General features: G+C 47.4%; 1 protein-coding gene across 1 annotated transcript in view; it reads right to left on the bottom strand.

The window, feature by feature from the left end:
* The window catches only part of TMEM160 (transmembrane protein 160), a 59383-nt gene that overhangs the window by 13749 nt on the left and 18297 nt on the right, over positions 1 to 27337 (bottom strand). The window contains exon 2 of the mRNA XM_086938468.1: positions 11338 to 11430. Coding sequence (XP_086794594.1) covers positions 11338 to 11430 — 93 coding nt within the window. The remainder of the gene's footprint in view (positions 1 to 11337; positions 11431 to 27337) is intronic.

Raw genomic sequence — 27337 nt, 5'->3', positions numbered from 1 at the left:
GAGGATGGCTGAGGAGGCTCATATATGTTGATACATCTCTTCCAGCGGCTGTGCGTGAGCTTTTTTTTTTTTTTGCTGCGTGACGTCTGTTAACGTTCGATTCGATGGAAATCAGGAAGTGTTGACCGCCAATTTGTCACTGCGATAAAATATTTTGTTATAAATGAATCCTTATTGATAAACATTGTCTGCGCCATCTTGCCTTTTTTCCAATGCCACAATTTTGTCGTGCACGGCAGCCATTTTAGATGCCAGGCTGGTCCCAGGCTATCACCTACCCCTGCGGATGTGGTTTATGGCCCCAGCTGTAGAGAATCCAGACATGCCAACCCTCCCGATTCAGGCGTGAGATTACTGATTTCAGTGCTAGTCTCCCGCCTCCCGATCTCTGCAAGCAAAAACCCGGGGGCATATTACCAACAACTAGCGATAATTTTTGTCTCTAACTCGTTTAGAGACAAAAATTATCGCCGCACATCGCATTTTTATCGCAGATAAACCTTGCTATTAGCAAGGTTTATCGCAAATGCGATAAAAAACGGCCGCAATGCATGAATATCGCAGAAAAGTCAGCGATATTCATGGATTATCGAGCAAATGCTCTTAGCCATGTTATCCACCTCCCATTGGATAACATGGCTTAGAACTGCTCAGGTTAGGTGTTAGCTTTTGGAGATATTCGCGCTTAGCGCGAATATCTCCAAAAGTTGGTAATAGGAGATAGCGATGTTAGGGACTGTGTCCAGTCGCTAACATCTTGGCACGCCCACTTTGCATGTCATTAGTGATAAATATCACTGACATGCAAAGCGGGGCCCAAGATGGTCGCTATCTCCTTTTAGCTGTCACTAACTGGTGTTAGCGACAGCTTGGTAATAGGGAGATAATTTTATCTCCGCTTTCTTGGCTTTTAAAGCCAAAAAAGCGGAGATAAACCCCCTTGATAATATGCCCCACGATTCCTCGGGGGTTTCAGCTGACAAGGCTTGGTATTGTGTTACGTGGTAATTCTTCCAGGAAACGTCAGAGGGTCGATGCAGGGGTTCTAGAAGGGGTGATAAACCATTTAAGCCTCATGAACAAGCGCATGGTCTTTTAAAGATCTGTGAAGTACTCGGGGCGGCGGTGTGTGTGTGTCCTCTTTCAGGAGCGGGCGGGGGGGGGGGGGCACTGCCAGCAACTTCCAGGCCAGGCAGTGTTCAATAGTTGCATCACCCTTTCTCTGCCTGCTATTGCGCTCCATGCTTCGGAAAGGTAAGAAAAAGAACGTGCATTTGAGTTTAAAATGTCCGATCCTGTAGCAGTACACTTGCAAAGCCCACACATGACAATAACCCGATTCAAGGCCCCATTCACCCGTTTTTAAAAAAATAAATAACACTCCAACTAAGTAGGATTATACAACTTTATTAACATTTAAATATAACGAACGGAACAAAAACTGTAAAAACATTTAAACATTTTTCACAAAAAAAAAGCAACAATGGTCAGAAGCTGTCTTTTGTGCGAATAGTCCCAAGGCAGCACAACGTGCTGAGTTCTGGACGGCACCCAGGTGATGTCACCTGGGTGCCGCACTGGTTTTTGGGATCCTACAATGCAGCAAAGAAAAACAGCGTGGGGCGTCCAGGGTGGTGCGGAGGGAGGCCTTGTCAGTAGCGGTCTGTTGTGCGAATAGTCCCAAGGCAGCAGAACGCGCTGAGATGTTGATGGCACCCAGGTGATGTCCAGTAAACTGCCGCACTGGTTTTGGTATCCTACAATGCTGCTCCGAAAATTGGCGTGGGGCGGCCCGGGGTGGGGGGGGGCGTGGGGGAGGCGGCGTGAACGGGCCTCCCCAGGTGGCAGCCATCCAGCTGAGTTGCGCCCGCTCTTGCGGCTACAGCGTCTCGCTCACCATGTTGTTGAGTTGCTCCCACTCTTGCAGTGCAGCGATAGGCGGCTGCCACATGACTCTTAAAATGGCGGACGGCTCTTCGGTTTTGGGCCTGGTCCACTAAAATGGCCCTGGGACACCTTGGAACTCGGACGCTTGCCTGCTAGGGCTTGGGCTCCATTCTCGAAAAGCGTCCCCTCAGCCGTGAAGATTCTACAAAAGTCTTGGGGGCCCTCGACTCCTGCAGGCTTCCGGTGGGGAGCGGCTGCCATGATTGCTCGCGGAATGACCACGACGGAGCCACGAGATGGTGGTGCTCTCATGCTGACGCCAGCTTCAGTCTGAATCATCCAGAAACAAGGTGGGGCTTTCATCGTTTGGGAAAACAAAATGTTCTAAACCAATGAAAAGTGTTATTTTTAGGTCATATGACCAAGCCTTCCATCTTTAGGAAACCAAAAGTAAAATGAACCAATGAAAAGTTTTATAAACAAGTCACATGACCTGTTATGCGGCATAGGGCTACAAAAAGCGTAGAAAATCCGTTGGCACGTGAGGCGGCGTCAGTAGCGGACCGATGTGCGAATAGACCGAAGGCAGCACAACGCGCCGAGATCCGGATGGCACCGAGGTGGTGTCCAGCAAATAGCCGCACTGGTGTGGCCATCCTACAATGCTGCGCCGAAAGACGGCGTGTCCAGCTGAGTTCCGGTCACTCTTGCGGTACAGTGACTCGAACGCGCCGAGATCCGGATGGCAACGAGGTTGTGTCCAGCAAGTTGCCGCACTGGTGTGGCCATCCTACAATGCTGTGCCGAAAGTCGGCGTGGGGTGCCCCGTTGGCTTATGAGGTGATGTCAGTAGTGGACCGATGTGTGAATAGGTCGGAACCAGCACAAGGCGCCAAGATCCGAATGGCAAGTCCTGGATGTTGAGTGCCATAGTTGAGAGTTCTGAGCAGTGCTTGTAAGACTATCTGAAGCTTATTTGCACCTGCTGCAGCTTCACTATTGCCCAAGGTGGTGTCCAGCAAATTGCTGCACTGGTGTGGCCATCCTACAATGCTGCGCCGAAAGACGGCGTGTTCAGCTGAGTTCCGGTCACTCTTGCGGTACAGTGACTCGAACGCTCCGAGATCCGGATGGCACCGAGGTGGTGTCCAACAAGTTGCCGCACTGGTATGGCCATCCTACAATGCTGCGCCGAAAGACGGCGTGACCAGCTGAGTTCCGGTCACTCTTGCCGTACAGTGACTCGAACGCTCCGAGATCCGGATGGCAACGAGGTTGTGTCCAGCAAGTTGCCGCACTGGTGTGGCCATCCTACAATGCTGTGCCGAAAGTCGGCGTGGGGTGCCCCGTTGGCTTATGAGGTGATGTCAGTAGTGGACCGATGTGTGAATAGGTCGGAACCAGCACAAGGCGCCAAGATCCGAATGGCAAGTCCTGGATGTTGAGTGCCATAGTTGAGAGTTCTGAGCAGTGCTTGTAAGACTATCTGAAGCTTATTTGCACCTGCTGCAGCTTCACTATTGCCCAAGGTGGTGTCCAGCAAATTGCTGCACTGGTGTGGCCATCCTACAATGCTGCGCCGAAAGACGGCGTGTTCAGCTGAGTTCCGGTCACTCTTGCGGTACAGTGACTCGAACGCTCTGAGATCCGGATGGCACCGAGGTGGTGTCCAGCAAGTTGCCGCACTGGTATGGCCATCCTACAATGCTGCGCCGAAAGACGGCGTGACCAGCTGAGTTCCGGTCACTCTTGCGGTACAGTGACTCGAACGCTCCGAGATCCGGATGGCACCGAGGTGGTGTCCAGCAAGTTGCCGCACTGGTGTGGCCATCCTACAATGCTGCGCCGAAAGTCAGTGTGGGGTGCCCCGTTGGCTTATGAGGTGATGTCAGTAGTGGACCGATGTGTGAATAGGTCGGAACCAGCACAAGGCGCCCTGCACGGTTGAGCTTTTTTCAATGCCTGTTTTTTGTTGTTTCCCCTCCATCAAAAACAAAAAAAAAATATATAAAACTGTGCAAAAATACAAAAAAATGTTTAGAAAAGCAGTGCTTGTAAGACTGTCTGAAGCTCTTTTGCACCTGCTGCAGCTTCACTATTGCCCTGGTGTGGCCAAAGATCGCCCATGACATAGGCGGCCGGCTCCCGAGGTCCGGCGGAACTTTTTTCCTTTTCCTTTCTGCTTCTTGTCCCACAATCCGTTTCACCTGAAGACACGACCAGGTTCCTGAATGTGTGCAGGGGGACGCTATTGATTGAATGAAAATGGCGGCTTGACACAAAGCTGACTCAAGCGTTGCTGTTGATGCTATACAGACAAAAATTGGTTTTCAGTTTGTACATTCTTCAGGATTTTTTTTTCCATCCAAGGCTGATTGAGAGTTTGTAGAAAAATGGCTTCAGATTTTCCACATATTACTCTTCAACATTCTTCCTAAATGTAACAATGTGAGACTCACTAGGAGAACGGCTGTTTATCTTTCCTTTCAAAATGCTGCCAACAATATTTTCTGAATGGAAGACACCATCTTGTAGCATAAAGGGCCGAAAGGGGTTCTGGTCTGGCCGATTGTTGGTGGAGACATTTTGACTATATCTTGGACCTGCCCGGCCTTGCCCAAAATGGCGCCGGTATAAATGGGACTCGTAACTCCTTGCCCGCAAATGTATATCTAGAAAATTTTATTGTAAGTGGCCCTGTCTTATTTTAATTACAAAATGTACGTCCACCGATTCCGCAACTGTTAGACTCCTTAGTTCTTGCAACCTAATGGCCCGCTCGTTACGTTCCTCTACAGTGTAAATGTCTCCTCATCATATACGATTTCAGTTTGCTCCGTGGCCGGCCCACGTGGTTATAGGCCCGTATTTGTATACTGACATTTTCACAATAAAGGTTTTTAAAACTAAACACGGTAGTAGTATTTACATTGGTAAAGTTTTTACTTTTAGTCACTGTTTTCGAATCAGTAAAAGGCAAGTGAAATAAAGCAGTCCAATTACATGACGGATAAAAGGTATAATATGTAGGAACGTAGTAAAGATAAATGGTCAAGGGCAGTTGTGTTTTCCACTCCTGCAACATAAAGTGATCGATAAGAATCTGATAATCAGGCGTATCGGCGACTAAGACAGCAGGCCGAGTCTCTTTTACTCAACGGCTCCGTCATGGAACGAAGAAACGCCCTTTTTCTCGAAAAAGGAATATATTTTACTTGCAGGACAGTTGTAAATTTTCCGGGAAAGTACATTAGCCTGGAATATTATAACATATATGTTTAAAAAAAAAAAATGTTCGAAAACAATAAAAAGCGTAATTTTTAGGTCATATGACCAAGCTTTTCATCATTAAAATAACGAAAGTAAAATGAACCAATGAAAAGTTTTATTAACAAGTCACATGACCTGTTATGCTTACGTTACGCGCTGCGCGCCGCGCCCCGGATCACTTTCGGGTGCGCTAACGCGGCGTGTCATATAACGCATTACGCGACAACGTAGGTCAAGAATATAGTCAAAATGTCTCCACCAACCAGCGTTCGGAACACAACCCCTTTCAGCAGTCCAAAAAGTTCTGTTAAATGACAACAGAGGGGACAGGCAACAAGAACCATCAGTCAAAGAGGGGAGGGCAAGTTCTTCTCTTCCGGGTCATGTTGGGGCGCTACCGGAACTGATCGAATTGGTAGTCTACAGTGTTTCTGGATGTTTCAGAATAAAGCTGGCGTCAGCATGAGAGCACTACCATCTCGTAGCTCCGTCGTGGCCATTCCACGAGCAGACATGGCAGCCGCTCCCCACCAGAAGCCTGCGGGAGTCGGGGGCCCCCAAGACTTTTGTAGAATCTTCACGGCTGAGGGGACGCTTTCGAGAATGGGACCCAAGCCCTATCAGGGAAGCGTCCGAGTCCCAAGGTGTCCCAGGGCCATTTTAGTGGACCAGGCCCAAAACCGAAGAGCCGGCCGCCATTTTGAGAGTCCTGTGGCAGCCGCCTATCGCTGCACCGCAAGAGCGGGAGCAACTTAACTACATGGTGAGCGAGACGCTGTAGTCGCAAGAGCGGGCGGAAAACAGCTGAATGGCGGAAGAGGCACAGTGTAGCAAAAGCGGGCGGAATGGCAACTAAAACGGTAAAGGGGCGCCCCACTACAGCGTGTCTTCAGGTCAAACGGATTGTGGGACAAAGTCCAGAATAGAAGAGTCATCAAAAGGCAAAAAGTTCCGCCGGACCCCGGGAGCCTGCCGCCTATGTCGGGGGCGATCCCAGGCGACACCAGTGCTATAAGACTTGGGGAGGGGGTAGGAGCCAAGCGTCTTCTCCGAGTCCGTGCCATCACACCGCCCCTCGGGGGCCTCCGTCAAGCGGTTTAGGGAGGTACCATATAACATTGTTTTCAAATGCAGTCAGGTCCACAAACGACCCTCACTTACTTTGAGAATAGTGAAGCTGCAGTAGGTGGAAATAAGCTTCAGACAGTCTTACAAGCACTGCTTTTGTAAACATTTTTTGATTTTTTTGTATTTTTGCACAGTTTTATATTTTTTTTTTGTTTTTGATGGAGGGGAAACAACAAAGCACAGGCATTGAAAAAGGCTCAAACTCAGAACTCTGAACTATGGCACCCAACATCCAGGACTTGCCATCCGGATCTTGGCGCCTTGTGCTGCTTCCGACCTATTCACACATCGGTCCACTACTGACATCATCTTATAAACCAACGTTATGTAAATAGTTATTTAATAAAATGTTTTACCCTGTTTCTTTGCTGGTGTGTTGTCTATATTTTTAATATTTGCATATGGTTTGTCGTTATTTTGGGCGGGATGGGTGACGGAGCCGAGCTGTCTTGCAGCCCTCATGGTGTGGAGCTCAGTTCATCTCACTATTTTCGTATTTCTCATGAAGGGTTGTTTATAATATTTCTATTTTAGCGAGGTCAAAAAGAGATCCAATTAGTGGCCTACTGATTTTGCTCGATTACTTTTCTTTTTTTACACGATTTTTCACGATCTGCAAAGACTAAACAGAGTATTGCGACTTTGTGCTTGTTTGTAAATAGAGAATGAACCAAAGAGAATCAATTGTAAAACAGTAAATGCTTGGATAATAATCAATCAAATGGAGAGACAAGCAGGCAGGACGGATTACAACGGGGGTAAAGGCCTGCGTTAACTACTCTTCACTATCTGCAAAGAGAGAGTACTACTAAGAGAAAAGAGGGGAGGGGGGCAGCGTTCAAAGCACATCAGCGTGCATAAACACGAAAAAGTTTTTATCTATCACGTACTTGACATTTTAAAGCTTTTCATATTTGCTATTAAAAAACCATTGAAATTCACTGAAAAAACCATAGGTTATAGTCGATATATAGTTAGGAATTTGCATTTACAAAACCTTGAAAATTCAATGAAAAAAACCATTGGTTTTAGGCCATATATAGTTAGGGATTTGCATTTACAAAACCTTATTTTACTCGCATAAAACCATTGAAATTCCATATATAGTTAGATGCGCTAACTATATATCGCGCACCCGCAATCCACTGCTGATGATGTCACATATTACATCATTCATGACATGCTCAGTGACATCACTGATGACATCACTGATGACATCTCAAATGACATCACTGATGACATCACTGATGACATCTCAAATGACATCACTGATGGCATCACTGAAGACATCACTGAAGACATCTCAAATGACATCACTGATGACATCTCATTTGACATCTCATTTGACATCTCATTTGACATTACTGAGCACATCACTAATGACATCATTCATGTGATAATACGATGAACCTCTTCAGACTCTAATATAACCTTAGATACACTCAGTGTAAACAAAAACTCACAGACTGTCACTCATCCATGGAGTTACTCACACACCTAGTCAGTCTTGCAAAGAATCAATCACACCTCCATTTCCTCTACTATACAGTTATACACACCTTACTTATTCAAACATATACTAACACATATTTCATGACATGGTCAGTGACATCACTGATGACATCACTGATGACATCTCACATGACATCACTGATGACATCACTGATGACATCTCAAATGACATCACTGATGACATCTCAAATGACATCACTGATGACATCATTCATGTGATAATACGATGAAGCTCTTCAGACTCTACTATAACCTTAGATCCACTCAGTGTAAACAGACACTCACAGACTGTCACTCATCCATGGAGTTACTCACACACCTAGTCAGTCATGCAAAGTATCAATCACACCTCCATTTTCTCAACTATACAGTTATACACACCTTACTAATTCAAACATATTCTAACACATATTTACTCTCTTATACAATCCCTGATACCAGTTCACAATGATCCATACAGCCACTCACACATTCACTCGCTCTTATGCACAGTTATTTATATATGTCAACTCTCACATGTACTGTGTTTTACATATGTACTTACTTTGACATGTAGCACTGAGAAATCCATTCACTCACCAATACACTTATGCACACAGTCAACCGCCCATACAGCTGTTTCCACATGCACTTTTAACCCATACATCTAGTGAATCAACTGCTCACACATCTATGCACAAAGTCATACACCTCCCAGCCACCCACACACACTCAGTCTCCCATACAAATACTTGGGCAACCAATCAATAACCCATATAGTTACTCATATAGCTGCTGATCAACACATGCAGCAGTTTACAGAACAACAGACATAATGATGCACAAATTAAGACAGTTTAGTCACTAACCCATTCACTCAGTGAGACACATTTAATCACTCACTCATACAGTCAGTCATGCACCTACTAAATCCTTCATCCAGACACTTATACATCCACTCATTCTTCAATATGTAAGACATATTTTAACTTTACAGAAACATACAGTCACTGGATGTTGTCATCAGTGATGTCATCAGTGATGTCATTTGAGATGTCATCAGTGATATCAGTGATGTCACTGAGCATGTCATGAATGATGTAATATGTGACATCATCAGCGGATTGCGGGTGCGCGATATATAGTTAGCGCATCTAACTATATATGGAATTTCAATGGTTTTATGCGAGTAAAATAAGGTTTTGTAAATGCAAATCCCTAACTATATATGGCCTAAAACCAATGGTTTTTTCATTGAATATATATATATATATATATATATATATATATATATATATATATATATATATATATATATATATATATATATATATATATCAAAGAAATCTCCACTCCATTTCAGGAGAAAGAGCACACACATGAGGACATTCAGGTAAAGGCTTCTTTATTGAATTAAGCCTCCTCCAACCCAGCACAGAGAGACGCGTTTTGCCTGACACAGCAGGCTTTCTCAATCTGATGAGTGCCATTTTAATGGTAGCATTTATACTCTGTACACACACGAAGGGTGAGTAGAGTAGAGTAGACCACACAAGCAAAAAGACATAAACATGAATATCCCAAGCTTCAGTATGCGAGTGAGGGCAGTTTTTCCAAACAGAGCGATTTGCCTGCTTGGGATATTCATGTTTATGTCTTTTGTGTTTTGCTTGTGTGGTCTACTCTACTCACCCCCTTCGTGTGTGTACATTTGTTATTCATGGGGGTCAGGGGTGGTAGAGTTTAAACTTTTAGGACCCTCACCCCTTTTCTGTGTTGAATAGCATTTATACTCCAACATGCTCGTAAACATAGAAGAGTTACTTTATTAGCTGGAATTAAATTTAAAATCTGGTGAACAATTTCGTAAAAATACATTCCATATAAAATCTGCAAAATGTGGATATTTACATCCTAAATGATGAAGCATATCGTGATGCATCAACAATTGTCAACGTACACTTAGTGTTACCCACACCACTAGAGTACAGCAAATTCACTGTAAATAAACACCAGCATATTATAACAATAAAAACTTTCATGTTGCTCTAAAATATCTGAAAACCGAGGCCATATGTTTAAATCATTACGCTTGACACATAGTTACACTTCGCGTTGCCTATGCATCGCACTGCCGTGAACAACAGATAGAGGTGACCTGCTGGCACTAAATCACTCATATTCAGCCCAGGTAAGACCCCACAAAACTAGTTGTATGTTCATATTATGTTTCTAAAATTTCAAACAGGACTGATGGAATGTTCAGCATAGAAGGGGTTGTGTACCTCCCTTGCACCCGCATCACAGTCTAGTGCTGTTTCTTGCGTTCGCTCGTAATATGAAAGAGCTAAAGTAAATGTTGAATGGTGTAGCCGCCAGGGTGCGTAGTGAGCCCCTTTATTCATTCAAAACAAAATGTCAAGTCAAACATCTCATTGCATGACTACTATTCCCACAACGCATTGCTAATGTCGCGTGCAAGCACATCAAAATTCAAACAGGGGAGAGCAATTTGAGGCTGGCAATGAGAGCAAACTGCATTACACAACAGCATGGTGTGGCATAATGGTGTTTGTTAACCTACTCATTTGGTGGCACAAGCCTGGCAATGCTGTATTAGAGCCTGCGTTTCCCATGGCTTTATTACACATTGGTCACCGTAAACATGAGAGTGTAAAGTCAGCAAGTCTCCTCTCCTAGCGACAAATGTTCTATGCGGTCAAACATTAATGCGAGGTAGGGGAGGCCAATTATATAAAAATTAATTAGCCCCAAGGTCCTCACAGCATGACATGGTGCCCAGTCACCATGAGTTACACCGGTCTTCCGAGTAGGGCATTTCTAGACAAGACCGGATTCGCCCTGCGCCGAATGCCTATTGGCTTCTTTGCAGCAGAGGTACTGCCTCACATACTGCGGTCATCCGCAACTGTGCAGGGGTGTAAGTTATAGTTAGTTCAGGTAATTATAACTGCTGAATGTTCTGGTTTTGTATGAATGAAATCTAAGCCTAACTAGAATGTCCCTGTAACCTTTGGTTTTTAAGTGAGAAAAAAAAACACACGTATACATACACACACCTACATATATATCCCACAACAAAAGCAGAAGAATACTGCTGTACACCAGTCTCCGTTCTCCATGCGTTTCGACTCCATGAGTCTCCTGTTCAGAGTACTTACTCATAATGGTAAGGAGGAAGTGACAACATGGGGAAATCAAAGCCTTATTAGCTGCTGAACAAACCTATAGAAATTTTACAATACAGCAGTATGTGCAATCTCTACTTACCATATAAAACTAGATTTTACAATACTTCACAGCAAAGAGCGTCGAAAACCAAAAAGCAAGAATGGCAGAGACCATATAGAATATTTGGTGTTACAATAAACCGGAAGAAGGACATACTAAATTTGCATGGTGATTGTAGATGCTGATCAAAGTTGTGCACTTAAACCATGATCTTATTTCCTTGGTATTATGTTTCGCCTTAATATCACAAAAACAGAATATTAATTTCTTCAAACGATCTGGATTAAACAGATTTTGAAATATACTTGCCATAAGCTGCTTCTTGGCCAACATCACTCTGAACGAAAGAAATCACCCCAATTCCGGTGGCAAGCAAACCATTTCGAAACCAGGAAAGGAATCCTAGGTGAGAATACCAGAATAGGGTTAGAACGTGTTGCTTCGCTATCACCGATAATGGTGCTTCAACAAACTTGCAATCGCATGCCAGAAGTTGAAATACTGTCATTCAGCAGTGTGAAATGTGTTTTTTTGAGTTAAGTGGGCATATGTACAGAACAGGAATAGAGCAGAACATGAGTAATATACTTGAAATGTTGCCATTTGTTGGTTAAGACATGAAAAATGGTTATGTTTGTAAGCAAGTATAGAGAACCCCTATTTAAACTCCGGCACAGTAGATATGACCAAGTCAATGCAGTTTAACAAGTCTTGGGAAAGCGATAGGTCTCTTTTTAGGATGCCAAAGCCGACCTACATGCTTTACCAGTGCTGGAATTCATTGGTGCTACTACGCAGAATGCCATGACCTAAACACAAAAGAGCCAATGTATTTAGGGGCCAGACTCACTGCTCCATTCGGTATGCTGTGGCTGGATGAAGCAAAATGTTAACGAAAAAGTAACAGGCCAATGGAAGCATGGCTGACTGAAAGCACAGGTATGTATGTATATATTGGATTTAAAAAAACACATGGTCTTTTATAAAGCAACCCTACAAAATAACATCAGTGTCAAGAAAGATGCCTATCTGACAAAGAGAAATACACCAGTTGACTCAGAACATGTCAAAAATCTTATTAGTAAAAAGTGTAATCACTGCACTTCGGGCAAGATACACAAAAATACTTCAAATAGGTGAACTAGCCCTCTATATCTAAAGGGACACGGTATGTTAAGGGACATCTTATGTTATCAATAAACTTCATATAGTTCTATTAAACTGAGCATTACTAACAACCATATACAAAATATTTACATCACAAATCTAATTATTAGTCTTAAAAACGCTATCAAAAATTATATTTAAACACAAATACCATAGAATACAATCCTATTTGTGTACACTCTTATAATATTTTGTAGTAGATCATTCTGTTACTTTCATCATTGTACAACAAACATGAACGGTACGGTCTGAAAGCAGTAATGTGGTGAAACAGAATGTCGAAGCAGCGTTCTGGTGGGCCTATGGATTCACCCCACATTCCTTACCACCAGCAATCACATGAACCTTAGTATACAAGCAATCTTTTAATCTCCAATTATTCAAAAATAATAATGGTAAAAATACGTTTTCTACCGGCACTTCTGTCTGAGAGGTAGAAGGCAAACATTGATGGATTTGGTCATTAAAGGCTTCCTAATGTCATCATTGTCTCAAATAATGATGGTCTGTCTGTACACTGCTTTTTAAACAACAAGAGTAACCCAAATAAAGTCAGCCAGGGACCTTGGGAATCAATTATTTAACACAACAGTGGTCCCTAGTGGAGAACAGAGATGAACCAAAAGCAATAAATACAGACCCAATAAGTACTGTATTACTTAAACATGTCCAGCCTGACAAAGGTTCAATATTTAAATTGGCGAAAATTATTAAGGATTCAGCACACAAGGATACTGAAAGTGGGACACAAGCCTGTGTCCTACTACAAAGACATTAAGACATACAGTTGGGGAAAAATTTAGGGGAGGCTCAGGCAATGCTCAAGGTTAGTTTTCAAGACAGATCATTAATTAAACAAACACATCGCAAGGAACAACTCTACATATAAAAATAGTGACATCAAAGTGTATGTATGAGAAGTTGTGTGTCGAAGACGATTCGATCAGAAATAGCGATGAAAGGATCATCTTCAGGACATTAGATAAGCATGCCTGTTAATACGTGTCCTAAGTATGATACAATAATGAATCAGTCATAAAATAAAATTACAGTAGGAGAAGGGGGGGGGGGGGGGGGAGAAAAACATAAAAGGTAGAGTTAGAGGGATGTATGTGGACGTAACCTCCAATACTTAGTTAGCCAGTCAAGTACAGTAGCAGGGTTTAGAGAAGCACCTGCTAATATAGTGACAGTTTTAGTCGAGCACATGCTAAAAAGGTGAAGTCACCTTACACATGGACAGCAAATTTGCGACGTAACCTAGCACATAAAGAATAAAATTGGCGCAGTGATAAAGTGTTTCAGATTAAAAAAGGGGGTTTGCGGTGCAGTGACAGTGATATGGCATGTAAAAAAACAGCGCAGTGACTTGGTGTATCCATCAGTTGCCCAACTGATTCATACATCAAGTCACTGCGCCGTTTTGGAGGTTATGTCCACATACATCCCTCTAACTTTCCCTTTTATGTTTTTCTCCCGCCCCCCCCCTCTTCTCCAACTCTACATACTTAGGCACGTATTAACAGGCATGATTATCTAATGTCCTAAAGATGATCCTTGCATTGTTCTCTTGGATCGAAACATCGTCGACACCCAAAAACTTCATACATACACTTTGATGTCCCTTTTTTATGTAGAGTTGTTCCTTGCTATTTGTTTGTTTAATTGATGATCTGTCTTGAAAACAAACCGTGAGCATTGCCTGGGCCTCCCCATTATTTCTTAAAAGGACACAATATCTCCCCCGGTGTCCCTAGGGGCTCGAGGCGTCCTTCACTTTCCGCTCTTCCAGAAATCACTGGGCCAAAATGGGCCTGCTCCCCGCTCCATATACAAGCACTGAGCACCTCTCAGGCACCCTAGGGCTCCCAAGGCTCGCAGATAGCCCTGGCTCTGCAGCTGGATTCTCTGAGCTAAGCCTGCACAATGCCTTCTTTGGATCGGGGGCCCAATAAAGGCCTTGGTAAAACTGGGCAAATAGGAAGCGGGGGCCTTCCCTTCCAGTGACTAGGTATCCGCCGATCAGCACCCGCTGTGCACCCACGTCTGCCCACCAGCAGCGCTGGGTTGCTGGCCTCTCTAGACCCAGTTCGCCTCCATTCTTTAGTTGCTACCCCACGCTGTGCAGCCTAACTCGGTCCCCCGGCGAAGTTATCACTTCTCAGGTGGTCACCTATACACTGTCGGCTCTTCATCTATCGGGACGCGAGGGGGGGGGGGGGGGGTCGCACGCACCCCGCCTGCCTTTTAAAGTGCTGCCAGTCTGCCCCTCGTCTCAGCACTCCTGCAAGGCCTCCAAATCACGGGTCCCAGTCTCCTCGCCTCAGGTCTCTCCTTACCGGGCAGCAGAAGGGGAGAAAACAGGAACTGCCACTGTCCGATTCTCTTTACCCACAGCGTGCACCCAGGGACGGCCGACCTCAGCTGGGTGCCTTCTCTTTCGCAGGCCTCTCTGCCACAGGCCTCTCGGACGTGGCTACAGCCCCAGTCACTGCTTTGCCGCACCGTGATGATCGGGTCTGCCGGGCCGTCCGTCAGCACCTCTCGGGTTGCAGAGTCATAGCTCCTTGGTCACTCCGCCCATTTTGCGCCCAAGAGTCTCGGCCCCCATCTGGTCAGCTTTCAATCCGCCGCAGATTAACTGCTCCACCCCTCTGCGGCCGCCATCTTGCCTCGCATAACAATGACTTACGGGAACCTTCCCCGGGACTTAAGGCTAGTATGGGGCATGGTCCTAGGCAGCACCAACAGGTCACCAATGGAGGATCCAGGAGCAGAGGTGTGTTTTTCAATGTCAGGTGATTTTGGTATTTTAAAATCATAATTGAAGCACTTCGCGGTTATGCTAACCTATGGAGGTAAAACATGTATTGTATTCGGGCACTCAACAGCGACACACAGGACAAATCTTCTGGACTTCACGTGAATATAGAGCAAGGTCCAATGCATCAATAACCGTTCACTCCGGGCAGTACTGGGGCAGCTGGGTGCAGAGGTGAGTTACAGCGTTGGGCTTTAATCAAGTCTATAGAGATGGGTCCGTCAGAAAAGAGGCTGAAGGCTTGGACTCTGCGACCACTTGAGCTGAACCAACAGCGGAATTCAACTCATGCAATACTCAGGGATGTGGGGATACCTTTGGTGCTCTTCTTCAGTGACGACAAGTACAGAGGTGTCTATTGACATCAGGTTTTCATCACCGGAAGCACTTGCGGTATAGGAGGCCTGCAAACAGAGGATGCAAGCTGCGTTGGGAAATTCACAGTGGGCAACCCCAGGTGGGCTTTGGTTCTAGAGGACCATGCAGGCACTGTTGGCCCACTTCAGCTCGTGCTAGGAAGCCTGGGAGGGCAGGGTTTTTTTGCGGCGTTGGGTTTTTGCAGTCTGGAGCACTCGCAGCCTTCTTCGGGGTGCCTGCAAGATGCAGGGAAGCTGTTCCGCTGCTCCACAGGAGTTTGTGGGTCTTTATTGAAGACAGGCAGTCCTCCCAGGATTTGGAGGCATGACAGCTTGCAAGACGGAGCAACTTTGTTGCAGTTTCCATGGGGAACAGCAGACATGCCGACAGGGATGGTACTAAGTCAGTTCTAAGGTCTTCTGCTTGTGCAGCTCTTCAGTGTCCTGCTTTGTAGGTTGTCAGGATCTACCTTTCGGGGATCACCTAAATACTGGATTTAGGGGTGTTATGGGAGTGTAGTGTAGAAGCCAAAGTGCTACTGACCCTTGGAGTCACTATGCCTCCTATATGACCACTTCCAGTGCCAGAGTTCCTAAGTTTGCCATCACCCAGATGGCCAACTCTGAAAAGATGCACCCACTTCAGGTAGCCCACCATGGGGGTGGCACTAGGCTGAGGGCAGACATGCCTATCTAAAACTACCTAGTTTTCATGCCTGTCCAGGTGCCAAAGGGCTCTGGTCAAAAGGGGGGTCAGCTTTCTCTCCTATGAGAGAGACCAGATTTACATATCAAAGGCGGTTGGCCCTTTGAAGCTCCCCTGCCTTGGAATGCTAATCTATAGGTCAACATGTGTGTGTGTGTGTGTGTGTGGCAGGGGGAGGGGTAAAAACACCCCCTGCCCGAGCAGGCTTGGGCTCTGGCTTCAGAGGGCAAAGGCCCTCACCCTTGTGGGTCAGAAACTAGTTTCTGGAGGCAGGCTGGCAAGAAGCAGTTAGTCAGCACACCAGTAGCTGGTAGGTTTTCAAGAGGTACCTCTAAGGTGCCCTCCGGGTTGAAGTTATTACTAAATCCATCACTGGAAGCAGTGTGGGTTCATTACTAAGAGATGTTTGATACCAAACAGCCCTATTTTAAGTGACACCATCATTCAGCTGGGGAACTTGTTTTCACCAGTTTCCAGCACGTTTTAAAATGACTTCTCTGATCACTTGTACTGGCAGCAATGGAACTGACCAGCACTGGAGCATACCCGCTCACGCAGATATGTTCTCACATGTAATATAAGGCACCCTGCCTTAAGGCTGTTAGGCGTGCTGTAGGGGTGTTGTTTTTGATTTTGCTACACACGGTTGCTCGGGTAGGGCAGCGAGGAGCAACGCCTGCAGCGGAGTGAGGGCGGCCACAAACAAGGAAGTCAGTAGATCGGAGGCTGGGCTCGCCCCTTAAAGGTACAGGCAGAAGTGTGTGGCAACCTGCTCAATCCGGCCCCGGGAAGCGGAACAAATTACAGGCCTGAAATTGACGAAGTGAATTCGGAACGACCTGCCAGTTGTAGGTTGGAATGTCTAAGTCTGACTAGGGCTTGCATCCTTACGAGCCACTGAAATGGTTGACAGGAAAAGCTATTGAAAACCTATTGTTAGTAACAGCACCAAAAATAGCACACCGGCAGAGGTGGATTGGGAGGATAGAGGCCAGCAGGAGGTCTCCGGTTGCCGAGCATAAAGGACAAAAAGGCGCGAACAGGACGTGTGGGGCATCTCTTTGCTTTGTGCTGACGCGGGCCTGCTAGGAAAGGGCCGGACCGCGAGAAAGAGAACCTGAGTAGGCATCGCCAGGCACAACCTCAAGGCGAGCAGGGAGCAGCCAGGAATAAAGAATAGAACTGGAAACAAGGCCCTAGATCAGCAGGAGGTTGCCGGCCGCCGCAGTAGAGCAGGAAAGGCGTGAGCAGCGCTGAGGCCATTGTCTTTGTCCTGGAGGGCAAGGAAAGGACGCGAATAGCGCTTGGGCCACTGAATTGGGTATAGGTGGAACAAGGACTGCCAGGCTGCGGAAACATGTGCCAGAACCCTGTAAGGAGGACGGAGGTGGCATACAGCAGGGGCAGACAAACCCCTGGTGTCCAGCTTAAAAACTGAAGGGAGTAGCGATGACAAGGGTCTGTAGCCACCACGACGGCCCCTCAGAAGACACGCGGAGGGGCGATCCAGAGCGATCAGCAAAGAGAAGGGTCAGGACTGTGCGCAAAGCGGTAAAACGGGGCATGTAAGGGCATTGCAGGACGGTCCCACAGAGCAAGGACCAGGACAGATCTAAGGGAGCAAAAGGGCAAAGCAGGGGCCATGGTCCATGCAAACCCCATGGGAGACAGGGCTGAGACAGGGGCAACAGGATTTTCAAGGGGAATCATGGGGTCCAGGGGCTGTGAACCCGGTGGCGTGGATGCCCTGCGGCAATGGCCAGGAGCAGGAGGCCCCTTCCAGAGTGAAGCACGGGGGGGCAAGGGGGCAGCCAGAAGCAGGACCTGAGGGCGGACCGAGGGGGCAGCATGAAAAGGGCCACAGGCAAAGAGAAGGGGGGACCCTAACCGTGAGATGTTGTCCTGGTATATGCTGTCCACTAATTAAAGTGGGCACCTTGCACCAGTCCAAACGACCCTTATTGATGATTAGGTCAAAGACAACCTTTAAAGAAAGCAATCCTAGTGGTAGCTGTGGAGAGCAGCCTTCAGGCTAAGTCTCGAAGGAATATAAAGCAGCTTGTTTTACCAGATTTGAACCTCCTGAATAACCAAACTAAAGGAGAACCACACAAGAGATATATAAACACATGTATCTATTACTAAACACTCTTTACTAACCTCTATACGAGATTAGAGAACAAGGCACAAAATTATGAATCAATAGAACGACTGTAAATAGCACAATACACAGCAGGCTCCAGGGGGAGTCCGAACCATCTACTAAGAAAGGAGTACAACAACGACTTGACTAGACAGTGCCTAGAGCACATAGAATCGATTGATTTGACCCCAAGGAACCACACAAAGTAGTGACACGGGGGACCCACAGAGGACGGCTGCAGTTTGAGAACACAGACGCGAGCAAATTCTATGGGAAAGTCGCGGTTGGAAACTTTGAAGAGGACTTCAAGAAAACCCATTTGGAACATAGAAGGTTCTAAGGCGATCACCATTGTCAGTATCGAAGGTGAGCCGGGTGCATAGGAGTCAAGTGGTGTCACAAACCTTCGTCGTTTTCAATTGCGTGACTCAAAGAAGTGCTGCTGCCGGGAAGATAAAAAGTGTCCGGTGGAATCCAAGCCTGGATCAGAGGTGAGAAGAACCTGAAAGCAGAGGGGGCAGAGTATGGGTCAATTCAGGGTGACCAGGGGCTCGGTAGACGAATGCCCACCGTTGTTGGGTGCTTCAGGTGAGATGACAGGATGCTGGACTCTGCAGCCACGGGGACCAGGAGATGTCGACGACAACCAAAGTCCGGAGGTGAGCTGTGCAACAAAGGATATCAAGTGATGAGGAGTCAGTGTCCGGATTGAACACCAACAAGCCTGGGCAAATGCAACCCACGCGGGCAGAGAAAAACAGTCACGTGAGGACCAGTTGGTCTTGGAGGCTCTCCAAGCTATGGGGAGTCAGGGCACATCTCGAGCAACCAGGGTAGCCCAAGAGAAATCAAAGTTACCTTCACTAGGACCCACAGGCCAACGGACCAGGGATCGCAAAGGGATCTTGCACTGAATCACGAAATACCAGCCCACGGAACACTCGTGGAGTGTAGACCGGAAGTCTTCGGTGCAATTACAACCTGGGGTCAGGACTACACACAGCCCAAAACACAGCCTCAGGGATCACCAAAAAGCATATGCTGCTCTAAAAGTACATGGTGCACAGGGGGTTCGGGTTGCACAGCCTCACGAGGGATATGGTCTCAGAATTGCTGAGAGGGCAGGCCAACCTCAGAGACGCTCAGGAACCCACCTTCTGTGCTGCAGAGTCCTCAGGAGCTCGAGAGATGCAAACCGGTCAGATGCGTTAAAGGTGTTTGCCTTGCAGGCGAGTAACTCCTTTACTCCAAGGGAGATACTTCAGTAATCCAGCGTAGTATAGATTGTCGAAGTACTTGGTTTCTGATTGCAACGTTTAGTCCAGGTAAAATCTAAAGTCCTGTAGTCAGGGTTCCTACTTTATATTCAAGGAAGGGGTTGGACAAACACTGGGGACCCACCTATGTGAGGGTCAGGACAGAGGGGTGGTTACATCCATGTCTATTGTCCAGTTTCGTGGCTGCAACCGGTTTGAACTGGACTATGCACAGGGGCACCAAGTGTGCCCCCAGGCCAGACTGTCAGGCACTCTCAGAGTGCATCCACCCAGCCCCAATACACCGAATCCTGTCTGGGAGGTGGACACACCTCCCTGTGACAGGAAACCTATTGTCAATCCTTCCCCTGCTCGAGCTCAGCAGTAGGAGGGCAGGCGCGTGTCTGTGGCTGGCAGCATCCATTTTGTGATGCCATGGTCGATAAAGCTGGTACCAGGTAGCCCGGTGACCCACAGTAGTGAATCTACAAGGGAGGAATCATACCACCCACACCAGGTGGGTATGATTCCAAGGTGTTTGACACTAAACACAACATGTTTCAAGCAGCCGTTTTAAAGTTAGTATTTACCACAAGGTTATAATGCACTTAAATATATATGGTTGGCTACATCACAAACAACCCTGAAAAATAAGTTCCAAAGGCTGCAGAGGGGCTCTGCTCATGCAGGAGCACCCTCTCACATAAAACCCCGCACCCTGCCTTCAGGATTGATAAGGCCTGCCTTAGGGGTGACTGACAGGTTTATATGTGCAGTGATTTAGAATAGAAGCGGTGAACTTACATCGAAGTAGGGGTGCCTGCACCACCTTACACAGGCTGAAGTAGCAGACCTGTCCGTTTGAATGGTCTCTCAGGGGTGGCATAATACATGCTGCAGCCGCTGGGAGGCCTCTGGGGTACCTATGCCCTGGGTACATGGTGTACCATATACTAGGGACTGATAAGGGTACCCAGTATCCAATCTGGAGTGCACCTAAAGTATATGCAATCAATTTAGAGGAGAAAGCAGCTTGACTAGGGTCTTAGATCGCAGGATCCCAGTCAGTCCAAGTCGAAAACTGATACATCAGCAAAAAGTGGGGGTAAATATAAGAAGCAGATCCTACTCTTCAACATAAACCCCCCAAACGTAGGGACATTAAACTAACCTTGACCAGTTGAGTCTTGATGTTCTAAGTGGAAATATCTTGAGAGTCCATCTGCATTGGCATGGTTACTCCCAGGTCTATGTTCCATTGTATAGTCCCATCCCCTGTAGGGAAATGGACCACCTCAAATGTTTGGGGTTTTTACCCATCACCTGTTTTAGCAACAAGAGGGGCTTATGGTTGGTCTGAACAGTGAAGTGAGTGAAGTGAGTGAAAAACAAGTATGGCCTCAGCTTCTTCAATTCCCAAACCACAGCAAAGGCTTCCCTCTCAATAGCTGACTAACGTTTCTCTCTGGGGGTCAACCTTCTGCCGATAAAAGCTACTGCTGATCCTCTTCATTTAGTTGTGAGAACACAGCCCATACCCCCAACTCAGATACATCAGTTTGAACGATAAATTGTTTGGAATAGTCAGGACTGAGCAGAATGGGAGCAGTGCACATGGCCTGCTTCAGGTGATCAAATGCCTTTTGACAGCTAACTGCCCACTGAACTTTCTTAGGCATTAAGTTAAGTCATTCAAAGGGGCCACTATAGATCCATATCCTTTGGCAAACTTCCTATAGTACCCAGTCAGGCCAAAGAAAGCTCGAACCATAGTCTGGATGGTTGGAGCAATCCAGTCCATGATGGTCTGGATTTTGCTCTGCAATGGTTGAACCTGACCTCCACCCACAAGGTGGCCTAGGTATACAACCTGACTCTGCCCTATCTGGTACTTGGTGGCCTTGATAGTGAGGCCTGCATTCTGCAGGGCATCCAAAACATTTCTCAGGTGGACCAGGGGATCCTCCCAAGTGGAGCTAAAGACATCAAGATCATCTAGATAAGCTACACTATAGGCTTCCAGACCTGTAGGGACTTTGTTCATCAATCTTTGAAAAGTGGCAGGTGTATTCTTCAAGTCAAAGGGCATTACCACAAATTGGTAGTGCCCACTAGGGGTTGGGTTTGGCTTTGCATCCTCCGCTAATGTGATGTGCCTGTAGCCAACTGTCAGGTCAAATGTGCTCAGAAACTTGGCTGAGGCCAATGTATCTATAAGCTCATCTGCCCTGGGTTTTGGATGGGCATCAGTCCTAGTGGCTGCATTGAGACCTGTGTAGTCAACACAGAACCTCCTCCCTCTCTTGCCATTCTGGGTGTGAGGTTTTGGTATCAAGACTACTGGGCTAGCCCAAGGGCTATCGGAGGGCTCAATTACTCCCAAATGCAAAATTTTCTGGACTTCAGTCCTGATGAAGTCCCTGACATGGTCAGGTTGCCTGCAAATCTTTATTTTTAACAGGCAGACTGTCACCTGTGTCCACTTCATGAGTGCACCAGGTAGTCTGACTTGGAGTCAGTGAGAACATATGTCTGAACTGATTCAGGACTTGCCTACAACCGGTTTGCTGCTGGCCAGTGAGGCTGCCTGCCAAGGCTACACCATCAACCGAACCATCACCAGGGTTCTGTGAGAGCAGGTCAGGGAGTGGATCACTCTCTTCCTCCTGTCCCTCATCAGTAGCCATGAGCCAGTCCATGTCTGCCCTGTCAACATATGGTTTGAGCCTGTTCACATGGAGCACCCTATGGAGGCTCCTGGGAGTTCCAAGGTCCACCAGGTAGGTAACCTCTCCCTTTTGTTCAAGGATTGTATGAGGGCAACGCCACTCGTCTTGGAGGGCTGCTGGGGCGACAGGCTCCAACACCCATACTTTCTGTCCTGGCTGATAAACAGTCAACACAACCTTTTGGTCATGCCATGGGACCCGACTAGCCTCAAGGGTTTTGGATGCCTTCTTCGTGTATTCAACCATCCTGGAGCGGAGACCAAGTACATAGTCCACAATATCATGTTTCGGGAGTTAGAGAAGTAACTCCCATCCCTCCTTCACTAGACATAAAAGACCCCTAACTGGATGTCCAAACATAAGTTCAAAAGGGCTGTAACCAACCCCCTTCTGATGAACCTCTCTGTAGGCAAAGAGAAAGCAGGGCAAAAGAACGTCCCATCTACGTCGGAGCTTTTCAGGGAGACCTTTAATCATGGCCTTTACGGTTTTGTTGAATCTCTCAACTAACACACTGCATTGTGGGTGATACATTTGTAATTTACTCCACACTCCTTCCACACAGCAGTCAAGTAACCAGACAAAGTTTTAACCTCCGACTGATACTACCTCTTTAGGAAAACCCACTCTGGAAAATATTCCCAGAAGGGTTCTAGCCACAACAGAAGCTGTGGTTGCCCTATGAGGGATTGCCTCTGGATACCTAGTGACATGGTCCACCACCACTAGTATGAATCTGTGCCCAGATGCAGTTTGAAAATCCATGGGACCAACAAAGTCAGTACCAACCTTCTCAAATGGAATACCCACCACAGGTAGTGGTATCAGGGGGGCCTTTGTAGTACCACCTGCCTTACCACTGGCTTGACAGGTGATACAGGAGCGACAAAACTCCTTTGTGTCCTCTAACATATGTGGCAAATGAAAGTGAGGAACAAGTCTGTCCCAAGTCTTGTTTTGGCCTAAGTGTCCTGCTAATGGGATATCATGAAGACCCTAAACTTCAGAGGTATAACCAACCTCCTGGTAGCACCAAGCTTGGAGTCTCTAGTCGCCGAGTGCAAGAGCCCATCATCCCAGTAGATCCTATGGGACCCAGTGGCACTCTCAGCAGCAGCTTGCTGTCTGGGGGGGGGGGGGGGTTCAAGAGAGGGGCAGCTCAGCTGCTCCTGGCTCAGATCTGCCCTGGAAGGGCTCCCTGTCCTCAGGAACTCAACCTGGTCAGGTTCAAGTTCCTCTGAGACAGTTCCTTCTTCTGGACTAAGATCATCTCCCTCAGAGACTGATCTGTATTCTGAGGCAGGGTGGTGGGGGGGGGGGGGGGGGGAGAAACACAGCCTTACCCTTACTGCTCCTTCTCTTGGAAGGCACCTGGTCCATTATTCCAGGATCCAGGGCTTGTTCGGTTGAAAGCATTTCTCTCCACCAGATGAAGACTTATGCAGCCCTTGTGAAGACTTCTGGTATTTACCTTTCTTCCCACCCTTAGCTGTGGTTTTAGAATCTTGCTTCTTAGAGTCGCCACCTTGGTTCTGAGCTTTCTACTTTACCCTGGTTTGACCCATTTGTCTGCCTTCTTTCCCAATTCTTGGGGAGAGATCAGATTCCACCAGGTACTGATGAAACAACTGTTTTTGACAATTATTAAGGATCTGCTCCCTCATAATTAAATTGTACAATAAATCACACACTTTACCACTAAGTAACCAGCCTTCCAGAGCCTTAGTAGCACAATCTACAAAGTCAATCCAGTCCTGGGACTGGGCCTTCTGGGTGGCTCTGAACTTAATCCTGTACTGTTCAGTGATTAAGCCAAACCCATCTATGAGACTACTTTTCAGGACTGAGTAATCATCTGCATCCTCTTCTCTTAGAGTGAGGAGCTTGTTTCTACCTTTGTCAGCAAAGGAGAGCCACAAGATACCTGCCCACTGCTCGAGGGGCCCTCTGTACTTTACAGGCCCTGTAGTGCAGTTATCCATTTGTGGATGTCATCCCCATTCTGGTAGGGAGGTACCATCGTGTTCAGGTTCCTATGATCATGTGTATACTCTCTAGGTCTAGGGACACTGTTGCTGGCACCATGGGGCTTTAGCCCTATCCTTCTGGAAGCTCTCTGGAGCTCTATGGATTCCCTGTCTAAGTCCAATTGTTCACTCTTGATCCTGAGCTTAGCTCTTTCATAGTCAAGAAACTGGCACTTCTTATCATAAGCGGATTCTCTTTTATGAGAAATAGAGGTCCCTAGAGACGTACCTGAAATGATTAGATTCCCGAGAGGGAGATTTGAACCCTTCCTGGGGGATTAAAGAGAGGGCCACTGGGGCCTTCTCCTCCACCTAAAGACAAAGTTGGATTGTCCAGGTTAGAATCATCTTGATCACCCTGGCCAGTGGCGGAGTCCAGATCAACGAAGAGTTCACTTCCTGCTCTCTCCTCATCCACTGCCCCAGCCCCTCGCCCCTCTACCTACCTCATCAGACCCTGTGGTCTTTCTGAGGTCACCTAGCACTAAGATTTCTATTGGGCTTTGACTGCTGGGTCCTCTCCCTGTCCTCAGCTTCCTGGATGCACACGTTTCTCAATTCTTGGAATGAGATCTTTTCATACCTAGTTGGCAGAGACCCACTGGCTTCTCCTCTAGAGGACATACTAGTGTTATGTGGTGTAGGCACCAACCTAGTGGGAACTAAACTCTCCTGAGTTGGAGAAAGGGTGGGCTAGACCCTTGACTACCCAACGTCAAGTTCAGTAGAACTTTCTTATTTTATTCTTGATTATATGTACCTAAATACCGTTAGTGGTTTTCAGTTAATTACTCAATGAGATTATCTGTTAAAACAGTAGCAAGCTTGAATTCCAACCGCTGCACATCAATGTGAGAAGTTGGCCTGGTATATGCTGTCCATTAATTAAAGTGGGCACCTTGCACCAGTCCAATAGACCCTTATTGATGATTAGGTCAAAGAAAACCTTTAAAGAACGCTATCCTAGTGGTAGGGTGTGGAGAGCAGCCTTCAGGAAAAGTCTCAAAGGAACGAAAAGCAGCTTGTTTTAACATATTAGAACCTCCTGAATAACCAAATGAAAGGAGAACCATACAAGGTGTTAGAAAGGCGACCTTAGGGGGGAGGGCAGGGGCTCCCTGCCAGACCACCCCAGTCTCACCCCTCCTTTGAGAACTGGCCGAGCGCGGTCGAGAGGCTTCCGGGTGAGGTTCCTCTCTTAGGATCGTACAGCTCGAACACTATGCCACTACAGACGGACAGGATAGATTCTCAAAGTCTTTATCAGTAAACTAGGCAGGTTATCTTAGCAATACAATACGAAGGGATCGAGGGATCCTTAAAGTCTTTGGTAGCTGGGGGAATAGGGTAGCGGGACAGTCTTGGTACCAGTCGGGTACGGGGATACCCTGCGCTCAGCTCTCAATCCTCGAGCCGGGGGGTTACTTAGTCGGGCCGCGGCAGCGCCAGCAGGGCTCCGGAGATGGTTTCAGCGAGTTTGGGCCGCGGCAGCGCCAGCAGGGCTCCAAAGATGGTTTCAGCGACGTTGGACCGCGGCAGCGCCAGCAGGTCTCCAAAGATGGTTTCAGCGAGTTTGGGCCGCGGCAGCGCCAGCAGGTCTCCAAAGATGGTTTCAGCGAGTTTGGGCCGCGGCAGCGCCAGCAGGGCTCCAAAGATGGTCTCAGCGAGGTTGGACCGCGGCAGCGCCAGCAGGTCTCCAAAGATGGTTTCAGCGAGGTTGGACCGCGGCAGCAGGTCTCCAAAGATGGTTTCAGCAAGGTTGGACCGCGGCAGCGTCAGCAGGTCTCCAAAGATGGTTTCAGCGAGGTTGGACCGCGGCAGCGCCAGCAGGTCTCCAAAGATGGTTTCAGCGAGGTTGGACCGCGGCAGCGCCAGCAGGTCTCCAAAGATGGTTTCAGCGAGGATGGGCCGCGGCAGCGCCAGCAGGGCTCCAAAGATGGTTTCAGCGAGGTTGGACCGCGGCAGCGCCAGCAGGTCTCAAATGAGTTCTTCTCGGTGTCTCTCGACTCCAGGATACAACTGCTGACCCATTCCAGGGCTGCCCCAGATATAGGTCTGAAGTCCTTTGATGTCCGGACCCTCGCACCTGGGGGCCAGAGGGGCCTGGATGAAAGCAACCAGACACTCAGCAGGGGGGTGGAGCCAGCGCCCAGGGAGGCAGGAGGGCGATTGAAACCCGGCGTCCGGGGGCGGCTGAAGGCCCATCGAAACTCTCATCCTCCGTGAGGTGCCAAGTGGCCGAGACAGGGGCTGCGTGGCCGAGGTCGGGCCGAGGTCACGAGGCCTGGATGAGGGAGGCCCAAGATGGAGTCGAGGCCTGTGAGGGTGGCCCAGGATAGGTATCGGGCCCGTAGTGTGGGCGAGTCGGAGTCGCCATGTTCTGATGGGGGGAGAGCGGGGGTCCCCCATTGTGGCGGCCCTCATGCATGGTTGGAGAGGGTCTCTTCAGCCCGGAGGACATGGGCAATGTTGTCCAGGGCCCACCAGGCAGGGGGAGCGGGACCACGCCACGAGGCCGGTTCCAACACAAGGGATATACAAAATACAAAATAAATGTATTTATTGCTTAACACGCTCTACTAACCTTTACACGAGATTAGAGCACAAGGCACACAACTGTTAATCAATAGAACAAGAGTAAAAAGCACAATACACAGCGGGCTCCAAGGGGAGACCGAACCATCTACTAAAAAAGTGGCGCAACAACAACGACTTGACTAGACAGTGCCTAGAGCACGTAGAATCGCTGGGACCCCAAGGAGCCACCCAAAGTAGTGACCCAGTAGACCCCACAGAGGATGGGTGCAGTGTGAGAACAGACGCGAGCTCCATACAACTATGATAAAGTAACAGTTGGAAAATTACAGTTTAAGGACACTTTGGAGAGGACTTAAAGCAAACCCTTTGGAACATAGAGGGTTCTAAGGCCAGCACCCCTGTGAGTACCGAAGTACCAGTGTTAACCTATCCCAGGAGAGCCGGGTGAATAGGGGTTAAGTGGTGCCAGAAACCCTTGTCATTTTCAATGGCGTGACTCAAAGAAGTGATGCAGCCGGGAAGATGGAAACCACGAAGGATGTTGAGTGCTGAGGGGTCAGTGTACG

Source organism: Lissotriton vulgaris, chromosome 9 (assembly GCF_964263255.1).
Source record: "Lissotriton vulgaris chromosome 9, aLisVul1.2, whole genome shotgun sequence".
NCBI lineage: Eukaryota > Metazoa > Chordata > Amphibia > Caudata > Salamandridae > Lissotriton > Lissotriton vulgaris.
Note: the sequence above shows the minus strand (reverse complement) of the source record. Positions and strands in the feature narration are given on the sequence as shown.